The 24,004-nt window shown below is 42.2% G+C and overlaps 3 protein-coding genes across 13 annotated transcripts in view; 1 reads left to right on the top strand and 2 right to left on the bottom strand.

The window, feature by feature from the left end:
• Positions 1-19,034, bottom strand: part of HTR3B (5-hydroxytryptamine receptor 3B) — a 50,040-nt gene extending 31,006 nt beyond the window's left edge. The window contains exons 1-3 of the mRNA XM_037504720.1: positions 18,996-19,034; positions 4,238-4,376; positions 968-1,157 (exon numbers count right to left, since the gene is read on the bottom strand). Coding sequence (XP_037360617.1) covers positions 968-1,007 — 40 coding nt within the window. The 5' untranslated portion in view covers positions 1,008-1,157; positions 4,238-4,376; positions 18,996-19,034. The remainder of the gene's footprint in view (positions 1-967; positions 1,158-4,237; positions 4,377-18,995) is intronic.
• On the bottom strand, positions 18,085-19,029 carry LOC119240689 (fatty acid-binding protein 5-like). The gene is made up of 2 exons (XM_037505306.2): positions 18,996-19,029; positions 18,085-18,651 (listed from the first exon to the last, which is right to left on the bottom strand). The coding sequence occupies exon 2, from the start codon at positions 18,603-18,605 to the stop codon at positions 18,198-18,200; it is 408 nt and encodes a 135-aa protein (XP_037361203.1). The 5' UTR covers positions 18,606-18,651; positions 18,996-19,029; the 3' UTR covers positions 18,085-18,197.
• A 1,321-nt stretch (positions 19,035-20,355) lies between the features above and the next one.
• Positions 20,356-24,004, top strand: part of USP28 (ubiquitin specific peptidase 28) — a 60,062-nt gene continuing 56,413 nt past the window's right edge. For 5 of the 11 annotated variants that reach the window (XM_037505305.2, XM_054693109.1, XM_037505304.2 and 2 more), the window contains exon 1: positions 20,401-20,476. In XM_037505305.2, coding sequence (XP_037361202.1) covers positions 20,420-20,476 — 57 coding nt within the window. In that variant the 5' untranslated portion in view covers positions 20,401-20,419. Of the gene's footprint in view, positions 20,477-20,754; positions 21,194-21,471; positions 21,549-24,004 lie in introns of those variants that run through there. The other 6 variants (XM_037505298.2, XM_054693108.1, XM_037505297.2 and 3 more) reach the window with 4 other exon arrangements.

Genomic DNA, 24,004 nt, shown 5'->3' with positions numbered 1-24,004 from the left:
TTTTTATAATTAAGATATGCTTTTATCCTTTAAGTTCAACATCCAGGGTTTTTATATGTTAACGATAAGTGGTTATTTTTCTTCTCTACTCAATAAAAAAATCATTTCCAGCTTCGTGGTTACCAAATTCCTTCCTCATCTTCATAATTGACTCATTCTATTTCCAGTTATATTTTGAATGAAAATTCAGACAGTACTCTAGAACTCTCACAAAAGGGGGCTATTGGGAAACTCCAACATAAACATAAATTCTTGATCTGTGTTTTCTAAGAACCGTTTGTATCCTAACTAGAATGCTACTATTAAATATTAAATATTACTAAAATACAGTAGTAGAGTTAATACTGGCGCCATGTACATAGAGTTCCATAAATTTAGAAAAAAATGAAGCATTTTAAAGGGGAATTGTACCCTCAAAAATGTACAAGCCTGTAGTGCTCTTCTTTAGAGACAGACTCATCCCTCCCACAGACACTGCACAGCTAGATGGTGAGCCTCTAATTCTAAAATGACATCCAGGTGTCCATAGCCATGATGTATCCAGAGAATTCTTTCTCTGGGCAACTAAAAGCTTATAAAAACAAAGACAATTTTGGATAATAAAAATCTATTATCCACACATAAAAACAAATCTGAGAAAAGGTGCCCAAGTTCTCAAAGCAAATTGCTATAAAGAGAGCTTGATTTCTAGAGAGGCAGAAATTCCTCAGTTAGATTTTCAGAACAAATTTTCAATTACATACGAAAAGTGTCACTGTATGACCCTGTATGTCCATGTATCTGTAATTATAGGAATAAAATCATAAAAAATCATTGGTCTCCATGCAGGTTCACAGAACTGGCATTTTACAGATGATGAATAGAAACAAACATTCCTGGAGTTCTACAGCATAGTGTAAATAAAACATGGTCTCTAGCACCTAAGAGTTAATACTCAATGCCTAGTACAATCATTAAAAAGACCCACCTGAAGCAGCCATTAGGATGAAGGGCCACGCAGAAGTCATCACACTTTCTAATGTTCCCAGGCACGTCCCAGAGAATGCAAACTTGCCCGTTGGATAGACTGCCACTCAGTTTTTCCTGAAAGGGCTCCTCTCCGCTCGTGTCTCTGTTTGCCACTTTATGCTGGCCTGGCTCGTGCTGTTTTGTAAACACTAAATGGGACAAAAGCGATACCAGCACCCCACAAATGATTTGGAAATGATACCACCACAATATTCCTTAACTTCTCCATTTGGTTCTGCCCCAGATCATGGCCAACATTTCAATTTCCCTGACCGAAGATAGCTAAGTGAATAATACAGTCTAAGAGGAGCCCCTAAGGAGAGGAAATTCCATACTAATATGATTTCCTTTAAAGCTTTTACCTAAGGCAATGCTCTTGCTGACATTCAGGACACTAATTTCATTAATAATTGAAATCCAAATAGCTGTTTTAAATCAGACTTATGCAGTAACATCTCCAGCATTTGACAATGGTTATTGGGCTCTTGAATTACACAAGGCTAATGGAAACCTGGTATTGTCTAATGAAGAACAACTGCTAACAATACAGTGGGAAAAGCACTTTTTGTTTTTCCTAAGTTCTTTTAATTAAAAGAAACATTGATTTTTGATAAATAGGAGTGCTTGTTAAATCTTCACTGCCCACGACTCAGGAAGTAACTACATAAGAGAAGATGCTTTTAGGTTTACTAACTGAAAATTAGAATTACTAAAGTTTAATATCATTCAATAATTTTTTTTCACTTTGACTACCCATTCACTCTTCATTATTAAGGAAAAGGTTGCATAACTACATAACTCTATCTTCCATTAGTTCACTAGTCCATTAGACCCCTAGATGCTCTAGAAACAAAACTAAATGTCATACCATTTCAACATCTGCCTGTTTTTTTTTTATTATTATTATTATAAGTGGGATTGTAGAAGCACATGTTTGAGTTAAGTTTTCACAGAGCAAATTGGGGGGGAGGTAGATATACCTGATTGTTAATCTCCTAATACCCTGTCCCTTTGCTTAGAATCCATGAAGCTCTCTTCCTAATTTTCATCTATCAATAAGATGTACCCTGATTGGTTTCCTGCTGTTGGTGAAGAGAGTTACAAATGTGGAAAGCGAGAAAACAAGAGTCAATCCTGTCACACTGAATTGGTTTTGGAGATATCCATGTGAACTTGCGGTTTTTAATATATGTAGCTAACTACAGAAATAAACACAAATGTAAATTTATTGTTTTATAAAGAAATGCTAAGGTCATGATTTAAGGACTTTGGAGTGAGCCTGAAAGGGTGTCCCACTGGCCAAAACTGGGACAATTCGAGCAACCAAATCAGTAATGATGCTAAAGGATTATAATTTACTAAATAAAATAATAAATCACAAATCCATGCTGGTTTAAATAAAGAAATGAATGGGAAAAGAGAAACCTTTTTCCTTAAATTAGAATTTTAACTAATATATGTAGAAGGAATGATGAAATATGCATAGTAATAATTCACTCAAGCAACACCCAGGGGTGATTCAAAACTGTTGGTGAAAGTTTGATGAGGAACAGGTTATTTACACAAAATATTCATTAATTACAAAGATTAAAAAGAAAAATTTTAGTGAAGAAGTCTGGCAGTTAACTCCTTAATCAAGTGATGAGAATTAATACCTCAGGAGAGCTGGGTGTGACAAAACAGGAGGAATTAAAAAGACATAGCAGCAATTTAGTTATTATGCAGCCAAAAATTCATGACTCAAGTCCATCCAGGAGGAAACACAGGATGTACTGTGGGCTATTCTACAAATAACAGGCATGTAGTCTGCCAAAGTATCAGGTTACGAAAGTTAAAATAAGGCTGAAAAAATGTATCCAACAAAAGCAGATTAAAGAGACATTAGTCTGTATTAGATCCTTTTGTTAGAACATTTTGGGACAAACTGGTGAAAAGCATATGATATCTTTGGATTTCATGGTAGTAATGTAGCACTTTTGGATTTCCTGATTTTGATTGTATTGCTACTATGTCAAAGAATGTCCCTGTGTTTGTAAGAATGACACACTAAGTACTCAGAGGTGATGGGGCACTGTGTTGACAACTTACTCTCAAATGTTTGGAGAGGGAATTCTTTCCACTATTCTTTCAATTTTGCTGTGCACTTGAAAATATTTCAGAAGGAAAAAAACCAAAAATTAAAAGTTACTTGATAGAGGAAATTTGGCACAAAATTGTGGAAAGTTTGAGAAATGCCTTTTAGGGACGGAGATAAATGAATGGGGTTTCATCAAGAGATAAGATCACCCACCAAGAACTGATCTGGCCCTCTAAGTCCCAGCACTTCCTATCGGCTCCAAAAATTGTCCACTTCCACCTAAGAGATGCATTAGGACAAGAGAAAGGGAAGCTCCAGGCAGCACATCTTTGGAGGCACCACATTTTATGGGAAGGGAACACAGTGCTTGCCTTTTTGTTTTTTTTAAAGATTTATTTATTTATTTATTTATTTATTTATACAAGTACTGGGTACAGTCAGAAGTGCGGGAGGGTGAGAGGATTCACCAGAGCCAGAACGGGGAACAGAACAGGCAGATGGACCGAAATACACTGCTGAGGGGAGCAGCGGGCGTGGCAGGAGAGGTCTGTCACGCCATGTGGGACCCTCACCCGTGGCTGGGGATCGAACTGGCGCTGCAGAGGCTGCGGGCAGCTTCGCAGCCCAGCGCTCAACCGCTGCACCACCAGGGGAGGCCCCACAGTGCTTGCCTTTAATGCAAAGGTTTAATCAAAGTGATGACCGATCTTGTATTCTAGCCACCATGCTACAAAGCCAGGACTCTGAGCCAGACCTTCTGGGATATGTTTCCCCTCCCTTTGCTCCTCACTTTCTCATAGGCCCATCTGTTACTGGAAGGCCATTGCTAATGATGTGGAATACAGGTACATTACAACCTTCATTAGCTAATTTAACAACAGTCTGGTTATCCTGCCCATTACAGCTCTCTGTTGACTGATGAATTCTGACAAGATGGGAATGGTTCTGTGTGAGCAACTTGTCTTCAAAGTAGTTTACATACAGATGTTTCATGATCTTTCCATGACCACCTTGCTCTGCACCTGTGGACGGCTCAGAGTCTTTTTCAAACTACAGTCCTGGCTGGGTTTAGTTTGTTTACTCAGTGCCTTTAGATTTGGTGTTTCTTCCCACTCAGCCTTTACTGTTTTCATGAAAACTGTTTCTACTTACTCTTTAAGTATCACACATTTTACTTGTTCTTTCTTTTAAGCCACTAGTCAAGGATATTATGCCTCCCCTTTAGAGATCTCCTTAGGAAGGATGACAGGTATGGGGGTGAAGCCCATTCAGGCTCTTCTAGCCCATTAGTCTAAAAAAAATAAGAAATTGGAATCATCAAAGGCTAAGCTTTAGGCTTCCTAAAAATCACTTGGGAAAAAGAAAGACTTATTAAGCTGAGGCTTGAATATACCATCCTCTGAAATAGTTCTGGCCAGGCCTATCATTAAGAGAAAACAAGACAAACATTTCTTTTAGAAGTCCCTTCTCCACATTCCCATGCATCCTTGCCCTATGTTTCTCTACAATTTCTAAGTCAGATATGACACATCTTATATGGACCACTGTCTTTTGGAAGAAGTGGGGGGAAAGGGTTTATTATGCAAACATAATAAGCAAGTGTTTATTATGCAAACAGCAACTGAGTTATGTGTCCTTTAAGACTACTAAATAGTTTTTAATTACTGCTATATCAGTAAATCCCATAAATATGCAAATGCAATTAGTTCACAAAATAGGCCTTAAATATCTTTATTCCTCTCCAACAAAGTTCTTTGAAGTTAATCGCCAAGTCTCTTTGTTCACTCCCTTGGCAGTCGTGCTAAAATTGACAGGAATTTTGACAGATGTACATATTCAGGGGGAACCAAATTTTCTGAGCACATCTGGTCAGGCTGGAGGACAACAGCAGAAATGGACACTCCAGCCAAACTCTAATATTTAATGAATAGAGTCCCATATGAAATTTCTTCAGCGCCTCTGAAATAGAAATCAACCACTGGGGCACTACTTCAAGTCCAGAGCCACACTCAACAATTGATTTTCTTTTGGCTCAGAAATTCATTTGAATAACATTGTACATTTTTGGATCCCAAAAAGAAAGAAACAAAGGAATAGAATGCCCCTGTTACTCTGGCCCTTCGTGATTGTATGACATGGATTCCTCTGGGAAGTCACAGAACATAAGAGCTAAAATCCCAAACTTGAAGTCAGGCATCCCCCATTTTGCCTCCAAGTGCCCTCACTTGCTAGATGCTCATGGTCTTAGTCAAACTGCTTACCGTTTTGAAGTCTTAGTTTTTAACCTTTGTAAAAAGGCTATAAGAAATTCTGTTTAGTTGGCTATGGCTGTATAACACATGGCCACAAACAGTGGCTTAAAACAAAACTCATTTATAAGCTCACAGTTCTGTGGTTTAGAAGCCCAGTAACAGCATGGAAGGATTCTCTCCTTGGAGGTCTCAGGAGGTGGATCTCATGGCGGTGTACTGGAGCTGGCTTTTACTGTGTCACAGAACCATCTGTGTACCTCCCCAACTCTGTCCAGTGACATAGGTCAGTAACTTGATAGAAATGTTTGCCATACAAAAACTGGCAAACACTACAAAATCAGGGGCCCAGACCACCAACTGGTTACTAAACAGCTCTAGCATACCACGGCCCACTCCGGTGAACATACAGGCCTCGTAGATAACTCCCTTAGAGCACTTACTTAATGGTATTATGAACATTTGTTTGCTTTTCTACTTCTTCCAGAATTCTGTGACTTCTTTGAAGGTAGTACACTCTGTCTTATTTATCTTATATCTCCAGCACAGAGTTGAGCACCAAGTAGGTGCTTACTGAATGTTTGAGAAGGATGGGAGAGAGAAAGGGAAGGAAGACTTAACAGATCAGCAGAAAACAATTTGGGTGTATGAAAGAAAGATGACACCAAGAAGGATCCAGGTTTTTCACAGCCATATCAATATGCTACATTTCTACCGCCCATCTCACAAAGGATGCGGGAGAATGATGACTTTCATTCAAAGCCAGATTGATCTTCATTTGTTTTGCTCCAGAGCGAGCTAGCAAGCAGTGCCAAGGATAAACATGAGACACAGATGAAGGTGGTTCATGCCTCTCTTTGAGGTTCTTACAGGAAGACTAAATTTCAAGGCCCTTGAAGTTACCAGAAATGAGATGCCTACCCCTCTACCTCCCTGCCCCCCCCACAAAGTCAGAGAAATGTAGAACTTGAGGCTTATTTATGCCCCAATCACATCAGTTCTAAGAAAATGCTTAGATTGCGATGTAAGGCGGGTCATCTTAGAGAGCCATGCTGTCCAGGCCTTCTGCACAGATTATGGGCCTCAAAGTCTTGCTGTGCCAGCACTGGGGAATCGCTCCTGAACTCTGGTTCACTGCAAGACCCAGGACTTTTTTTTCATTTAGGTCCATTTGGCAGTTTCCTGTGGAGAGGCCTGGATATGGTCAATCACAGCAGGCAGTAAGATATTTTGGCTCAAGTCTAAATTTCTGGATATTTCCATCTCTGCTGTGGACTACAGATGGGGTAAGGGTTTTGGTGGGGGAGGGGTTATTTATCCATTTATTCATCAGGCTCACTGTGTGGGAGATTATGGTAGGCACTGGGAATACAAAGATAAGAGATCTTAAGGAAACTGGGGTACCGGCAATAGATAAGAAACACTGTGAATATGATGAGATAAATGCTTGTAGGTCAGTGAGCTAGGGAAGAAGTTTAAATAAAAATTGAGCCCAAACTTGGAGTGAGGAGATGCTTTTTACAAACGACATTTGCCCTGAATACAGATAGTTAATTAAATGAGGAGAGGGAGAGTGGAGCTTCCAGCTAAAGGAATAGCATGTGAACAAGGGTGGACAGTCATGGTAGCTTCCAGAGGATTGCAAATCTCACTTTGTAAACTAGAAGGCAGATGATTCCAGATTCATATAAGTTGAGTGGATGAACAAATTCATGATATAACATGTTGAGGGGGGAATAAAATAGAAAAGTGAAATATTGTATAAGTCTATATAAGTGCTGTTATTATAAAGCTGTCTCCAAATGGCCTGTAGCAATTATTCTAAAATGCACAACAGCTGTATTTGTCCCCTCTCTGCCATTGCTGAAATTTACACTGTCATTGCTCCAGGAGGAAGGCTTGGCACTAATAATAGGCTGGCTGACTATGGCTGGAGTGTGACAGACCTCTAGTTATAGACCCAGCAGAGGAGTGGGAAAATGGAAAGCTCGGTGGAAACCGAAGTAAATGTAGTCAGAGCGCCGCCTTGTGGCAGCTGTCATGCCTGCAGCCCCAGGAAAGTACAATCTATTTTACATTTTATTAAGCTGTGCAGTTTTACGTGACTTAAAAGTCATGTCATGTCTCTATACAGGCCACCATTGCTTTTTTTGTGTTAAATGTCCCCCTTCATGTTTCCCAACACCAGCTCACACCAACCCATCTAACATCTTTGCATTCTGCTTACAACCATCAACCAATTCCTCCCTGATTATTTCCTTACTCTTTCTTCTCCAAACTCTTTGTCACTAGGCATTCCTAAATTTCCTTGGAGACAAGGGTTTAGTTCAGTTGATTCAGTGACTTATTAAAGGATAACTTCTCAACTGTCTTCTTAAGAGTGAAAATAAATAAAGCCTTGGTTCTCCAACTCCTATAAATGGTATTAAAAGTCATATGGAATTTTAATATTAGAAAGGATAAAATTCCATAAAATTAATAGCTGTAGTGGGCTTTCTAGAAGTAGATCTAAGGATTTGTGTACAAATGTTTATTATCAATATAAAAGCAATCCTAATAAAATGGTTAAGGAGAAAGGGTGGGGTTAGCCTGCCCCCTGCAGGAAACTTGACAATGACAGCTACTAGGAGAGTTTGTTCTTTATTAAGGGAGCTTGGCATCCTGTCAAATTTGTCAGTCTTTGGCTATAGGCCTGGGAGAGAGGGGAAGGAGGGAGTGGCTGGGAATGAATTCCAGCTTTGTTCCAAGGCAGGTAAAATTTTAGTAGCCCAAGGTAAATCTCCAAAATAAGTAATATTTTTGTGATTCCATGATTGATAGCAATTTGGTAAAGCATACCTCTGCAAATAAAGATGAAATATTATTTCCTTCCTACCAACTCCCATAAAAACCCAGAAATACTTGAGTCAATACAGTTATCTGCCTAAGTTCAAAAAGAATCTATCCGGGCCTCCCCGGTGGCGCAGCGGTTGAGCGCTGGGTTGCGAAGCTGCCCGCGGCCTCTGCGGTGCCGGTTCGATCCCCGGCTGCTCCCCGGCCACCGGAGGAGGGTCCCACATGGCGTGCAGACTTCTCCTGCCGCCCGCTGCTCCCCTCAGCAGTGTACTTTGGTCCTTCTGCCTGCTCTGCTCCCCGCTCTGGCTCTGGTGAATTCTCTCACCCTCCCGCGCTTCTGACTGTACCCAGTGCATGTATAAACAAAACAAACAAACCAGCAAAACAAATAAATAAAGCATGCCTCTATAAAAAAAAAAAAAAAAAAAAAAAAAAGAATCTATCCTCCTTATACCAGACCACAATTAGATTGGTAATATCATCAAGGCTTTGACAGGAATGCCATATACAAGAGAGAAATTTTCCTGTACATAGGCTCTGATGGTGAGTTGCCTTGGTTTCTTATCCTCACAAGTCTTTGAAAAGTTCTAGCAAAACAGTCCTAAAAGAACTTCACTTATATAAATAGTCAGGCCAAGTTATACAAATTAATCTACTGTTATTAACTTTGGGGAAAAAAACAGGAATAATTGCAGAGAGAAAAATCACATTTGTATCTTTGTAGATACTAGATTCTATTCCTGTTCATTATTTTTAATGGTTTATTATTTGGCTGTAAAGTGAACTGGATCCTGAATTCTTCTAGTTTCCTCAAATGCCTCGGTATGATTCTCAAAACTAATTTACAATTTTCTGCCACAGTCCTGACTTAGAGTCACTGAGAATGAAGACTGTCATTGAACTTTCTTGAGAGAAAAATATATCAGGTCACCCTCACTACCCAGAGAGCAAACTTCTTCAGTCACTCAAACCTTAGGTACAGACGCTAGACACCTATGATCAAAACGACAAGGAAGAGAAGCAGCCAACATCAAGGTGCATTGCCTTCACTGACAATGTCAGATCAAGACATTACATTTTAACTCCCTTTCTTCTTCTTCTCATTCCTTTGCCTTGCATTGACCTGGCAACATAATACCTTCATCCATATCTCTCAGGTCATTGCTAAAAGGGTTGGGAACGGAAAGGAAGACCTCTCAAGCTGTTCAGTTTTCCACTATCTTATAATTCTGTAGTTCTGCCCGTCACAAACTTCTCAGTTTCCAATGCTTCAATTATCCTAAAAAAAAAAGCAAATACACAAAAAACCTTATCCCCTTTCTATAGTGCCAGACATTCCTAATATCAGGGGCCCAATTTCCCTGTCACTATATAACAACCCTAAATCTTGAGAAACTTGCATCAAGAATCTGTATAAAGAAAGAACATATGCAAAGATATAGGTGACAGACCCCTAAATTTCACTAGCTTCCATAGCTGTAACTAATTTGGTGCTAAATCAATAGCTATAAAACAAAATTCTTAGACTCTATGGACAAAATTGTTATGGCCCTGGATTGTCTTTTAGCTTAGTAAGGATGTGTCTATGCTGTGACCAGCACTACTTGACGTACTTGAGTTAAGTTGAGTCTCAGTTACATAAGATCACTGAGCAAGCACCTTCACTTAAAATGGTGATTCCTACAACAGGGTCTTTGATTTGATTTGCATCTTAGGGATCCTTGATCCAAAGTACAGTCCAAATATTGATCGTACATTGTGGAATTATCCTGGTTACAGTTAACATAATAATATCCCTAATCACCAAGGAAATGATTTCCCGAAGACTGGAATATCAGAGAAGGAATGAAGAGAAAAACGCTTTAAAGAATGAAGCTACTCTACTATTATTTGATATAGCATTAGAAGACCTGGACACAGCAATTAGAAAATAAAAGAATCAAAGAAAAAAAAAGATATCCAGACAGGAAAACAAGAAGCAAAATTTATCACTACGTGCAGATGACATATAGAAAACCCCAAAGACTGTACCAAAAAGATGTTAGAAATAAACAAATACAATAAAGTTGCAGGCTACAAGATCACTATACAAAAACCTGTTGTTTCTATATACAATGAACTAGCAGAAAGAGAAATGACGAAAACAATACTAGTTATGATCAAAGCAAAAATAATTAAATACTAAGGAATAAATTTAACCAAGGTAGGTAAAGGACCTTTACACTGAAAACTGTAAGACACTGTTGAAAGAAATTTCAGAACACACAAAGAAATGGAAAGAAATTCTGGGCCTCCCTGGTGGCGCAAGGGGTTAATTTTCAGCACTATCAAGCTATGGCCAGCCACTGCAGCATGAGTTTGATCCCCAGCCAGGGAAGCCAGGGAGCTAACCCACATGGTGCAGCAGACCTCTCCTATCTCACCACCTGCTCCCCTCAGCAGTGTATTTCAGTAGATTTGCCTGTTCTGCTCCCCACTCTGTCTCTGGTGAATTCTCTCACCCCCAATCTCTGGCCTACACACCAGTTCTTGTATGCATAAACAAATAAAAAGAAATCTTAAAAAAAAAAAAAAAAAGAAATGGAAAGAAATTCCATTCTCGGGCTTCCCCTGGTGGCACAGCGGTTGAGTGCTGGGCTGCGAAGCTGCCCGCAGCCTCTGCAGCACCGGTTTGATCCCCAGTCACGATAAGCGGGGGGCTTGGGGGCCCAAGAGGCTGGCAGGCCTCTCAGCCCCTGGCAAGTCTTCACTCTTTCTGGGCTCTCTAGTGTTCTCTTGTGGGCTCTTCTCTGCTGTAGCTTCTGCTGCTGTTGCTGTTTCTACTGGCATCCCCGTCACTCCGCCCTTATATGCCCAGTTTCTGAGCCCAGCTGGGCCTACCTATGCGTGCCCACCCCCTACTCCAGGTGTCCACCATCAGGCACTTGTGCAAGCCCACAGGTGTCTATCTGTAATACTAATGGCAGGGGGAAAGAAAATCATGACAATTTTCACCTACCCTACAGATCCCAATGGCATTCTACTCAAAAATAGAACAAAAAAAAAAAAATCCTTAAATTTGTATGGAAGCACAGGAGGCCTCAAACAGCCAAAACAATCCTGTAAAAAAAAAAAAAAAAAATGGAGGCATCATGCTCCTTTGACTTCAGACTACTCTACAAAACTACAGTAATCAAAAAACTATGCTGCTGGGGGAAAAAATGAGGTACAAAGATGAATGGAATAGAATTAAGAGTCTAAAAATAAATCCATATATATGTATATATACAGACACACACACATATCTCCAAACATAGACAGACAACTAACTGATAACAGAGAACCCAAAAAAGCATACAATGAACCAAAGGAAATCTCGTCAATAAATGGTCCTGGGAAAACTGTACAGCCACATGCAAAAGAATAAAACTAGACCAAAATCAATTCAAAAATGGGTTAAAAACTTGAATAGAAGGCTCAAAAGCATAAAATACATACAAGAAAACATAGGTGAGGAGAGTCAGACAAGACAGCAGCAGAGTGAAGTTTCCAGATTTACCTCCTCCGTATATTCACAACTAAGCTGCAGCAGAATAAAGTCATTAACTCCTTAAAGATAAGTAGACAACGATAGCATATCCCAGGAGTAACAGTCTGGTGGAAGGTGTGGAGAAATTTTTAATTGAACTGTGTTTGCAGCAATCCTGGGGCAATACAATTCATGAGGTGGCAGCAGTCACTGCCATATGGAACCTCCTTACAGTGGTTGGCTCAGGGCCACATACATACATCAGGAACTCTGGAGACTTGGCACTGCAATAGGGAAGAGGGTGGACAGAGTTGGTGTCCTGACCAGAGGGCGCACTATAGGAGAAGTCTGGGGGCAGGGATGCAGAGTGTGATTACTGGCTTGAGCCTGAGGCTTTCAATATAAAACTGCCGGAGGCTGAACCTGTGAAGAGGGCCAGGGCAGATTACTTCTAAGTCCTCAGAAAAAGGCTATATTTTGTAGCCCAAGTCTGTGATGTTCAAAACCCCTGTCACCCACCTACCCAAGGCCAAAACTAAGAAAGCTGAATGTTTTCATTAATCAGAATTTAAGTATCTGGATCTTGACAACCAGAGTAAACACCCCACTATAAGGCTCTATACTGAAAAACAAACAACTCCTAGCTCCCAGCCTATGGCCCCATATCAACTATAATCCATATCCAGTACTGCATCTAGTGCTCAAACATAACCTAGAGGCCAGAGACTACAGGAGACCTAAATCTAGGCCCAGGAACTCTCCAGGAGGAGGATCACCAGCACATACCTACTGCACACAGGGAGCTTGAATTCCTGATGCTCACTGGAACCAACCCTTTGATGCCATAATGCCTAATTCCTTTCTAACTACTACCCTTTGCAGGTGCCAGTTCTCCTGTCACTTGAACAGGATCAAAGGAAGCAATCTGAAAGTTTACCCCTATTACAACCTATGAAAACTAAAAAACAAAGTGACAGAAGAATATATCACAAGTGCTGGACTGAAAAATCGAAACAAAAAACAAACCAACCTAAGACAAGTCTTAATTCAGCAGAACTGCAAAAGATACCTGAAGAGGAGTTCAGAGTAAAAGTTACATTGCTAAATGACCATTCTATCCATAGTGATATAAAAACTTAACACAATCTTCAATAAAATATCCACAACAGGGCCTCCCCAGTGGCGCAGCAGTTGAGTGCTGGGTTGCGAAGCTGCCCGCAGCCTCTGCTGCACCGGTTCAATCCCTGACTGCTCCCCAGCCACCGGAAGAGGGTCCCACATGGCGCGCAGACCTCTCCTGCCGCCTGCTGTTCCCCTCAGCAGTGTACTTCGGTCCTTCTGCCTGCTCTGCTCCCCGCTCTGGCTCTGGTGAATTCTCTCACTCTCCTGTGCTTCTGACTGTACCCAGTGCTTGTATAAATAAATAAACAAATAAATCTTTAAAAAAAAAAAATAAAGCCTCCTGTACCTGTCAGACCCTTCCCCCACCCTTTAAAAAAAATCCACAACATTCTTCGAAGAAACTGAACAAAAAATACTGAAATGTCTATGGACCCATAAATGCCTCTCAAGAACAAACTTAAGAAAATGGGAGAGAAATGGAGGCATCACATTACCTGACTTTACTTCAAATAGTACAGAACTGGGAAAAAATTGACATATGGATCAATGCAGTAGAATCAAAAGACAAAACATAAATCCATGTATATATCAATGCTTAATTTATGGTAAATCGGGCATGACTACTCAATGGGGAAAGAAAAGTCTTTTTAATAAATGGTGTTGGGACAACTAGATGGTGCATGAAAAAGACAGAAGCTGGATCACTCTCTCTGTTGGATCCCCATGCACAAACATAAATTCCAAGTGGACTGAAGATTTAGATATAAGACCTGCAACAATAAAATACATAGAAGAAAACACTGGTGATGTTCCATGACATCCATGATAAAGATATTTTTGGATACTTGACCCTTATGGCTAAGGAAATAACAGCAAAAATAAACAATTAGGATTACCTCAAATTATAAGGTAAAGCCACCGAGGAAAAAAAGAGTATGGCGGTTCCTCTACAATTTGAAAATAGAACTACCATGAGTCAGTAATCCCATTTCTGGGTATTTATCAAATAATGTGAAAACACTAATTCAAAAAGATATATGCACCCCGGGCCTCCCCGGTGGTGCAGCGGTTGAGCGCTGGGTTGCGAAGCTGCCCGCAGTCTCTGCGGCGCCGGTTCGATCCCTGACTGCTCCCCTGCCATGGGAGGAGGGTCCCACATGGCGCGCAGACCTCTCCTGCCACTCGCTGCTCCCCTCAGCAGTGTACTTCGGTCCTTCTGCCTGCTCTGCTCTCTGCTCTGGCTCTGGTGAATTCTCTCACCCTCCCGCGCTTCTGCCTGTACCCAGTGCTTGTATAAACAAAAACAAACAAACAAATAAATAAATAAATGAATAAAATACGTGCCTCTTTAAAAAAAAAAAAAAAGATAAAAAAAAGATATATGCACCCCTACATGCACTGCAGCACTATTCACTAAACATGGAAACGACCCAAGTGACCAAGGACTGACCCATGGATTAAGATGTGATAGAGATAAACAAGCATGTACAGCCATAGCAAGAGATGAAACATTGCCATTTATGACAACACGGCTGGAACTTGAGGGGATCATGCCAATTGAAATAACTCAGAGGGAGAAAGGCAAACACTGGGCCTCCCCAGTGGTGCAGCGGTTGAGCGCTGGGTTGCGAAGCTGCCCGCAGCCTCTGCAGAGCTGGTTCAATCCCCCGTCGCAGGGCGAGGGTCCCACATGGTGCGCAGACCTCTCCTGCTGCCCGCTGCTCCCCTCAGCAGTGTACTTCGGTCCTTCTGCCTGCTCTGCTCCCGGTTCTGGCTCTGGTGAATCCTCTCACCCTCCCGTGCTTCTGACTGTACCCAGTGCTTGCATAATAAATAAATAAATAAATCTTAAAAAAAAAAAAAAGAAAGGCAAACACTGTATGATTTTCACTCACTGGAGGAATATAAAGAAAAAAAAGTAATTCAACAAGCGAAACCAAAAAAGAAGCCCTTAGACTCTGACAACAGAATTATGGTTAGAAAGGAGGGGCGGTAAGTGCAGGCAGAGGTGTTTCAAGCAAAGGTGAAGGACTCGAACCAGTTTGTAAGTCCTCACCCGAGTAGTTAAGAACACAGAACAAGCCCTAAAACCAGACACACATAGGGAAAAACAAACAAACAAACAAACAATAAGAAAAGAGTTACACGGGGAGTGAGAAAAAGTAAAGCTAAAGAAGAAGAAAATTTATGGGCCAGCATGTGGCAAGACAAATATCAAAATGAGGAATATGAATCTAAAGCCATGCTCTAAATAACCTGGGAATACCACACAGAGGATAAGCAGAACTGCAAGAACTCAGAGAGGTAGCTGCGAGTGGCACTGGCTGCTTAAATTTTGATCACATGGCTCAGTTAGGGGAAAATTCTGATCAAAACGTGAGACTTGTCAGAGAAACAGACCAAAAATGAAATCATTTATGCTAAGCCCCATCAAAACATAACACCTAATCTAACTACAGTTTCGGTCTCTCCTCAAAGCAAAATTTTACCCCAATCAATCAGGCGTTTCCTGTTCAGCACTAGTGAAGTGTCATCTGCACGATGACACTCCTCTGCCTTTCCTTAAGGGAAGGTGGCTTCACTTGAAGCCTTCTTTATTTTTAACAACTTTTTTTTTTTCATAAGGTGACATTGGTTTACAATATGGTATAGGATTTAGAGCTACAAGTTCACACCTCTTCCACATCATACCCACCACCAAGATGCCCACAGTCCTCTACCATAGACCATGTGCCCCTCTTTCTTTTCTTTTGCTAACAACATTGTCCCACTCTCTGACTAGAAAAACTTGCCACTTTGCACAATTCCTTAGAGCACCTTTCTACTTCCTAGCCGGGATGTTCACCCCAATTCATGAATCATTGAATAAACCAACAAGCTCTTCAAATTTAGCAGATAAATGTTTACCTCCCTACACAAAATTATTTTCTAATTTGTGTAAATGGTAACATTTGATATTTTCTGTGATTTTGCCTTTCACCCTATAAATTATGCCCCTGGAATTCATCCATGATACTGTATAGCCATATTTTCACTTCTGTATCATGTTCTATTGAGGGACTATCCAAATATGTATCATTTTTATGCTGATACATTTGTTTCCTGCTTCGTTTGCTATTGAACATGTTATAAAGCTTTGCACATATATTTTGGTAAAAATGTTAAAAAATTTTCAGAGCTACTTGGGAATTGCTGGACAAGAGGCATGCATGGCTTTGAATTTTAATAGTTGATGTCAAATTGTTTCCCAGAGTGGTTCTGGTAATTTGTACTAGCAATGTGTAAGTGTTCTTTCATTGTTTCACATTCTTACCAACACTTGTAATTGTGGTACTTTTAATTTTGCCAATTGTATCCAGGGAATGGTATCTATTATTTGAATTCATATGTCCTGATTACCAGTGAGGTTAGCATTTCTTCCTGTGTGTGGATTTGCTTTTCTGTGAAGGGCCTAGCCTACTTAAGTTTTGGGCCCTTTTTTCTACCGCCTTGCCTTTTGAATTTGTAAGATTTTTTTTCCCCTTAGATAACTGGTTCACAATTGGAGAAAAACTTGGCCTTTAGGAAGCATTTTGCAATGTCTGGAGACATTTTTGATGGTCACAAGTGGGTAGGGAAGAGGGAATGGCATCTAGTAAGTAGAGGCCAGGGAGATGATAAAACATCCTACAATAGGAAGGACAGACCCCACAACAAAGAATTATTATCTGGCCTAACATGTTAATAGTGCCAAGGTTGAGGAACTTTGCTCTAGATATTAGTATGTTATCAGTTGTGGGTGTTGCAAATATTTTTCTTCCAGTTTGTGAATATTTTCCTTCTTCTCATGGTGCATTCTGCTGAATAGACATTCTTAATCTTAATATAATTGAAGTTATAAACCTTCTGCATTTATGAATTGTTTTTTGTGTCAAATTTCAGAGCACTCCCCTATCCCTAACAGATTCTTTTCAATAGAGATTTTAAGTTTTAATATTTTCTTTTCAACATTTAAGTCTTTAATCCAAATAAAACTGATTTATGATGCAGAGTCAGTATTCCAAAAGAATTTTTATATGAGAAACTGAGCACCTATGTTAAAAGTCCATTGTAACCACACTCATCTACAGTGCTGACCTGTCAAAAATCAAGTCTGCAGAAGAAGGCTGTTTTCTAGTTCTCTACTATTTGATCCCAAGTGTTTTTGATTTTCATGAATTCTAAAGCTATTCTGAAGAATTTTTGAAAACAGATTTTAAGCTATTTAGTGTCTATATTTTCTATAGAAACAAAAAGGAGACATGAGGTTGCTATTTTGAATGCCAAAACCAAATACTTGTACAATGAAAATGAATGCACTGACTTTACTGAAATTGCTTCAAGTCTCCACAAACTACATTGGCCTACTGTATATATTTTATGAGGTTTGTTAACCCACTTATTTCTCAACTAGCAAAGAGAGAGCCTTTGCTGAAATATTTTCTTAACACCTAGCATTTAACATACATCATTTAATTCTTTAATCTAGGGGTTAAAACAGAAATACTCATATTCCTTCCCCTGACAGCTAAGCTATTTTTCCTGACTGCTGAGAAGCTGGCCCTCCACAACATTTCTGAGCAGATAATTCCTGGAAAGAAATCCGAAATTGGAAGAACAGTCACACCTGTCAGTTTCTGCCTTCAGCTTTCAAACCAGCAGCAAAATCTATTTACAGAGTGCAGCAGAGGAGATATCTAGGCATACATTTTCTTTCCCCTTTCCTTCTAACACTTTCCCTTCATTCTTACTTATCGCATACAAGTATTCAATAATAATGAAATTTTACAATACGAACTATATTTTGGGCTTGAGGTAAATCAGAAGCAGAGACATAAATTCATTGACTCTGGAAATAAGTTAGCATTGGGACAAAATTTTTCCCAAGAAAGGAAAAAAAATTCAATACTTTTCTTTGGGGAAATACTCTGGAAATGTCTCCCTTTTTAAACATGCCAATTATTTGATATTGCCCTTTATTAGAATTTTTTTGTTTTCTTGACTACTCTTGAAATAATTATAAACTAATAATTATTCTGAAGTTTTCATGTATAGGTTTTTTAAGGATTTTTTTTTTTTAGCACATTTATTTTACGAAGGGAAGATCCTAATGAAACCAACACCTTGAAACAGTTGCACGTAAAATATTCGTGATAGAGGGCCTCCCCTGGTGGCGCAGCGGTTAAGCGCTGGGCTGTGAGGCTGCCGGCAGCCCCTGCAGCACCAATTCGTTCCGCAGCAGGCAAGGGTCCCACAAAAAAAAAAAAAAAAATTGTGATAGATTAAATACTGTAATGGGGAGGGGGAGGGAAGGCTGTATGGAGGTTTGTTCATTGAATTTGCAGTTAATTCCTGTCCAAAATGATGGAATTTTAATTTTTTATTCTACTTTTTCATAGATCACAGTACAGGTGACATCATTAAAGACATATTTCTCCACTAATTTCCCATCTTCTAGTTTTCTCGTTATTGTGCTTTCATTCCCTTCCCATTTCTGCCTTTGAATCAAAGTGCCGTTTATAAAAATGCAGACAGTCTGAGTTCTTCTGCCATCCGCTGTATTTTCTTCAAAACTCTCCCCCAGTTTACATGAAAACTGTGCTGTCCTCAAAGAATTCTCGGATTTTATGGTGAGGGTTTTACCATCAAAATCGATGATACAGTCTGGTCTGGCCAAATCTTGCATTCTTCGCAGAGCCATCCCCACTCCTAGTTTCTTCATAAATTCATCACAACCGCTGCTGCTCACCAAGCGCCATCTTCCTACCAGCTCCTGAATGGTAGCCATGGTGGGCACATGCCGGAGGGGGTGAGAAGAGAACAGTCTGGCGTGCCTTAAGAAAATGTTATGAATAAGGGTTGTAGGTTTCCATCCACCCGTACACAATGAAACAAGCCATTTCCTACCATGAATGTGCAAAACCAGGAGTGACTCCAGAGAGAGGGTAAAGGCACAGACATAGAGCTTTTTAGCAACGCAGAAGGATGCGGTGTTGCAAATAAACCAGACCAAGAAATCACTTATTTTACAATGATTCCCAGGTTGAGGCCAGGCACACGTTTGGATTACTCACAGTGGGTGAGGGGAGCAAAACCACAAACAATCAAAAGTCCCCCAAACTGAGACATAAATACACAGTCTGTTGAAAGTGGAAGATTCTGATCACTGCCAACTTACCTGCCAGGGAGAGGGGCCTCTTCTATCGCTGGAGGACGGGAAGAGGAGCAGTCAAGATCCTAATTCCCGAGAGAAATTGCGTGTCCCACCGGGACTGCACTCGATCTGTCTCTGTTTCCTTCTGCCACCAGCTGGGGTCGCGTCAAACCTGAAGGGCCTGCAGGAGAAACATCACAATCACTGGGCAGCAGGGCCAGGAGCACGGGAAAGCCGCCTGCCTACGCAGAACACTCACCGAAGGGGTTGTCCAAGGGCTACCGCAGGGCCATGGTACAAGCAGGACCTCCGAGAGGCCCCCCCACGCCCAGCCTCCATGTATCTTTGGAACAGCCCAAAGGGTGCCAAGTGGACTTGTGACACACGTGCATGTGTCCCACGTGGCATCACATGCGTGTCACACATACTATCTTATAGTTAACATGTCCACAGAATCCCTGAAACTACAACCCGGGGGGGCGGGGATGGGGAAGGGGGCTGTCTCTTAAAATGTATTCTGGCGCAAACTGAGCAAAATATACCAAATTTGTGTTATTACGTATACTCAAAAAAACCTGCAATGGAACAACTTCCAGCTCTCTGCTGCTGCTGCCCCTGCCCCGTCCGCGTTAGGAGTCTCACGCTGGACATCAAGGAACACAGGCTCAGGTCCCGTGGGCTCAGTTTAGGCAGACAATATTTTTTTAAAGATTTATTTCTTTATGCACACAAGACCCGGGGTACAGGCCAGATATGCGGGAGGGTGAGAGGACTCACCAGAGACAGTGGGGGGCAGAACAGGCAGACTGACGGGGAGCAGCGGGCGAGACAGGAAAGGTCTGCCGCGCCATGTGGGTAGCTCCCTGGCGGGCCGGGACTCGAACCCGCGCTGCCAAGGCTGCGGACAGCCTCACAGCGCTGCGCTCAACCGCCTGCGCCACCGGCGAGGCCCACGAGGAGCTACTTTTCATGTGGCCGGACTTGGAAATAAATGACCAGCCAGGCGGAGGGGGAGGGGGAACTGTTAGGCGGCACCGAGCCTGGGCCCCAGCCCGGAGCGGCTGCAGCCCGTCTGTGAGGCGGCGCGTCCCACAATGAGTAGGAGCCGGGGGCCCTGGACGGGCCAGACGCCGGTGCGGGGGAAGCAGCCATTTCCTGGGGGCCAACCGCCCGGAGCGAGGCCGGGGTCACGTGGCCGGCGCCGGGTCAGGCCGGGCGTGCGCGGGAGCACGCAGAGAGGCGCGACCCCGAGTCGCGCGCCTTGCGTGCGCGCGCAGGCCGGGGGCGGGGCGTGTGGGCTGAGCCTCCGGCGCGCGCCGGGCGGAGGCGGGGCCCGAGCGTGGGGAGTGGGGAGGGGGAGGGCGCGGGCGGGGGCGGGGCCTGCTCCTGCGAGGCCGGGCTGGCGGCGGCGGCGGGAGGCGGGTGACCCGCGGAGGGGCGCCTCGGCCATGACTGCGGAGCTGCAGCAGGACGACGCGGCTGGCGCGGCCGACCGCCACGGCTCGGTGGGCCCCGCGGCGGCGTTCGGGGGCCGGGGGCGGGCTCCGGGCGCCGGGGGTGGGGGGGCGGACCCGGGCGGGCCGGCCTGCGGGGCTGCGGGCTTGGGGCGCGGGGAGGGGGGGGGGCTGCGGGAGGGGGGCTGCGGGGGGCCCCGGGCTGGGCGGGGGCGCGGGGGAGCCTGCAGTCCGCGGGGTTCGGCTCGCGGACCCCGAGCCCTGTCCCTGGCCCGTGGGCGAGCTGAACTTCGAGGGGGACCGGGTGTTTTCGAAAACCAAATCTGGAGGCTGATCGTGGGGGTGCCCTGCGTCGGGCATCTCCAAGGGGAGCCCTGCTGGAGCCCAACCCGGGGGAGAAACTTCGGGGAAGGGGCACCTTCAGTGGTTCTGTTGGTTTGTTTTTATGTTGCGATTCGGTTTATGGCAATTTGGCTTTAGACAGTCTGAAGTTAGGAACTCAAAGCCAGGATTTATCACACCTGGTGAAAGACCAGGGATCCTAGTGATCATTTCCGATTTCCCCTTATTCCACCATCTCCACCCCCTGCTTTTTGTTTATTTATTTGTTTTTTTAAACAGCGCCCCCCTCAAAACCCAGTTACTACTTTCATCACTGTAGATTTTTAAGGAGGGAGGAACTGAGGGGTGATTGAAGATGTGCTGATCATGGTTTCCTATTCGCAGGAAGGAGATTGAAATCAATACAAAGGTTTCTGGACGAGGATGGTGAGAGTAAATGAATATAGTTTGGGGGGAAATCAAAAGAAACTTGGGAAGAGGGCACTTCGAGAATGTCTGCTAATGTTCCCTTGGAATGTTAAAACTTAGCTTTACCTCCTGACTCCTCAAGGACTGCCCTTTTTCAAGACAGAATGGAAAATCTGTGCCAGCTATTCAAATGCAGGTTTTGGAATCATTTCCAAATGAATCACAAAATGTTCACAATACAAAACATCTCCCTGTGAGAAAGCTTTGATACCTTTTTATTCTTTTCTTGCACTCAGGAGAGAAGTTGTGGGTAAGGTGAACCTCTTCCTTTTTAAACTCCTGCAGTAAAACATATCTGGACTCCAAAATGAAAGTAGGTGGCTGGTATTTCCTATGCTGGTTTCTAATGGAAATCTTGTTAGATGTTGACAAAATGCCAAGTGGAATCTGAGCCAGGATTTTCTGTTTGGTTTCAGAGATCAGTTTTATTTGTTTTTAGGACAGTGACTTAAAAACAGGTGGGAAAATCTTCATTGTTGATTTAGAGAAGAGTCTATTTTAAGGGAGAGCAAGTCATATTTAAATTTGTTGGGACTGTCAGTTGACATCATGTGCCTGTTAATCAATGGCATCTTCATTTACCTCTACCACAGTTTGAGTGAGCAGTGACCACTGTGTCAGCACTGTCTCATTTGAGAGTTAGTATGTGAGGACTCTGATGAGCTCTTGTATATGTCATAGCTATTTCTGGAAAGCTTGGAACTGGGTGGCTGGCTGGAGTACCCTAATTCCTGACCACCTGCAGAGTGATGACATTTACTGTTCTTCCCAGTGATTTGACCCATACAGACAGATGATAAGCTTGGAATGCTTGATAATGTTTGCCCTTTCTGTGGTTTTGCTAATGTAAAATGTTTGAAGTTAGCTGGATAGGTTGAAGGAATCTCACAGGGCGGAAAGTACCATTCGCAGCTCGGAAGAAGGAATTTAATAACTTCTTCCTCATCTTGATAAGTTTGATGTTAGGAATTTAATGGACCCTAATATGAATTCTCTGAAGCATTCTACATTTCCTGTAAAAATCTTTAGTTGTTCTGGTCGAGCTCTCCTCTCCTGACTCAGAAGCTATTTAAAACATAGAATCGGCCTCTTCCCTCATTGGTCACTTGTACATGGAACAGACAGAACCCTTAATAGCCTCCCAAGAATTTTAGTGAGAGAAAAATCTCGTACTCTTGAAATATGTTCTCAGTGTGTACTTGAATCTAAAAGAAGACACTCTGTGATTTTCCTAAATCCCCAGACTGCAGACTGATCATAGAGTATCTAAAGAGATTACTATAGACAGTTTCTTGAGTTTTAATCAATTCTTGACTTAGATAAGACTTAGATAATACCCAGTAGCAGTGTTTTTGTGGGATAAACAAGTGGAGGTCAGGTTGGCGCTTATAAACCTGTCATCCTTGGCAGCTGTACTAAGGGTTATCACACATTTTTATGCTAACTGAAGCCCTGTGAAAACCTGCCAGTTTCAGTGAAAATTTAAAATCCTTTTTGCTTTCTTTTGATTTATAGGCTCTTCATTCCCTTTTACCTGTCTCATTAATTGTGACTTTTGGAACATCAGTAAGTCAGTGCTTGGTTGACTTCCACAGCGCTCATATCTTCCTTAGCTATAGTTACTGTTCACACAAAGAGTACATTTATAAGACATTGAAAGTGTCTCACTAGGCAACATCATTCCATGTGTTTTATTTCGTTGAAGACATTTAAAACAATAGCAAGTGAAGTAGCTATTTTCCAGGGAAAATAGTAATTCTAATAATGGTAGTAGCTTGCCTTAATTGAGCATGTACTATATAGCAGACCCTGTGTTCAAATCTTAACACATACAATCTCAGAACTTTTGACAGCTCTGTGGTGTTTTCTTATGAGAAGGCTTGTACTTGTTAAATAATTTGCCCAAGGTCACCCAGCTAATAAATGGTGTAGCCAGGATGCAGCTCAGACAATTCTGACTCCAAGAACCATAGATATCCCTCATCCTAGTCAATGAACCCATTGTCTTGGGTCAAAACCTTTCTGTTATTCTCTAAAATGCTCCTCCTGATGTTATAAACTTTCAATTTGCCCTGCCCTCTTGCTAAACAGATAACCTTTTCTCCTTGACGTAGCTTGTTAATGTCTGAAAAGAGCTCTCTGTCTCATATTCTCGGCCCCTGCCCCCCCTTCAGTATTTCTTTTCTCTTAGTGAGACAGGTACCTTCCCATTTCCCTTCATTTCTTAGAGATGAATGTAGATTAGTGGTGACTGGAGACCTTTTTGATTGTGACTACTTCAGGAGGATGCTAGGCAAGGATGAGGCAAGGATGCTGTTGAGCATCCTACAAGATAATCCTCCTGAGGCCTCCCTGGTGGCCGAGGGGTTAAGTCTCAGAGCTATCATTGCTATAGCCTGAGTTCCATCCCTGTCCAGGGAGCTGACCCACATAGGGTGCAGCAGACCTCTCCTGCCTTGCCCGCTGCTCCCCTTGACAGTGTATTTCACTGCCTGTATTTCACTGTCCTGCTCCCCATTCTGTCTCTGGTGAATCCTCTCACACCTCTGGCCTACACCCCAGTTCTATGCATAAATAAATAAATAAATCTTAAAAACACACGCGCACACACACAAAAAAACCAAAGTTGGCTGGTCCAGAATGTCAGTAATGAGTTTGAGAAACCCTGACATCTTCTTCATCCTAGCCTAACCCTCAAATATCTTCACCATCATCTCTGCTGAGAGTCCACATACGACCCATAGATCAGCAGCATCTTCATCACCTAAG

This window comes from Talpa occidentalis, unplaced genomic scaffold, assembly GCF_014898055.3.
Source record: "Talpa occidentalis isolate TD23 unplaced genomic scaffold, MPIMG_talOcc4v2.1 talOcc4.12, whole genome shotgun sequence".
In the NCBI taxonomy this organism is placed as follows: Eukaryota; Metazoa; Chordata; class Mammalia; order Eulipotyphla; family Talpidae; genus Talpa; species Talpa occidentalis.
This window is presented reverse-complemented; position numbering and strand designations above follow the sequence as displayed.

Bases quoted from the DNA above. Each gene is read 5' to 3' on its own strand.
- LOC119240689 (XM_037505306.2), bottom strand. From the start codon at position 18,605: ATGGCTACCATTCAGGAGCTGGTAGGAAGATGGCGCTTGGTGAGCAGC.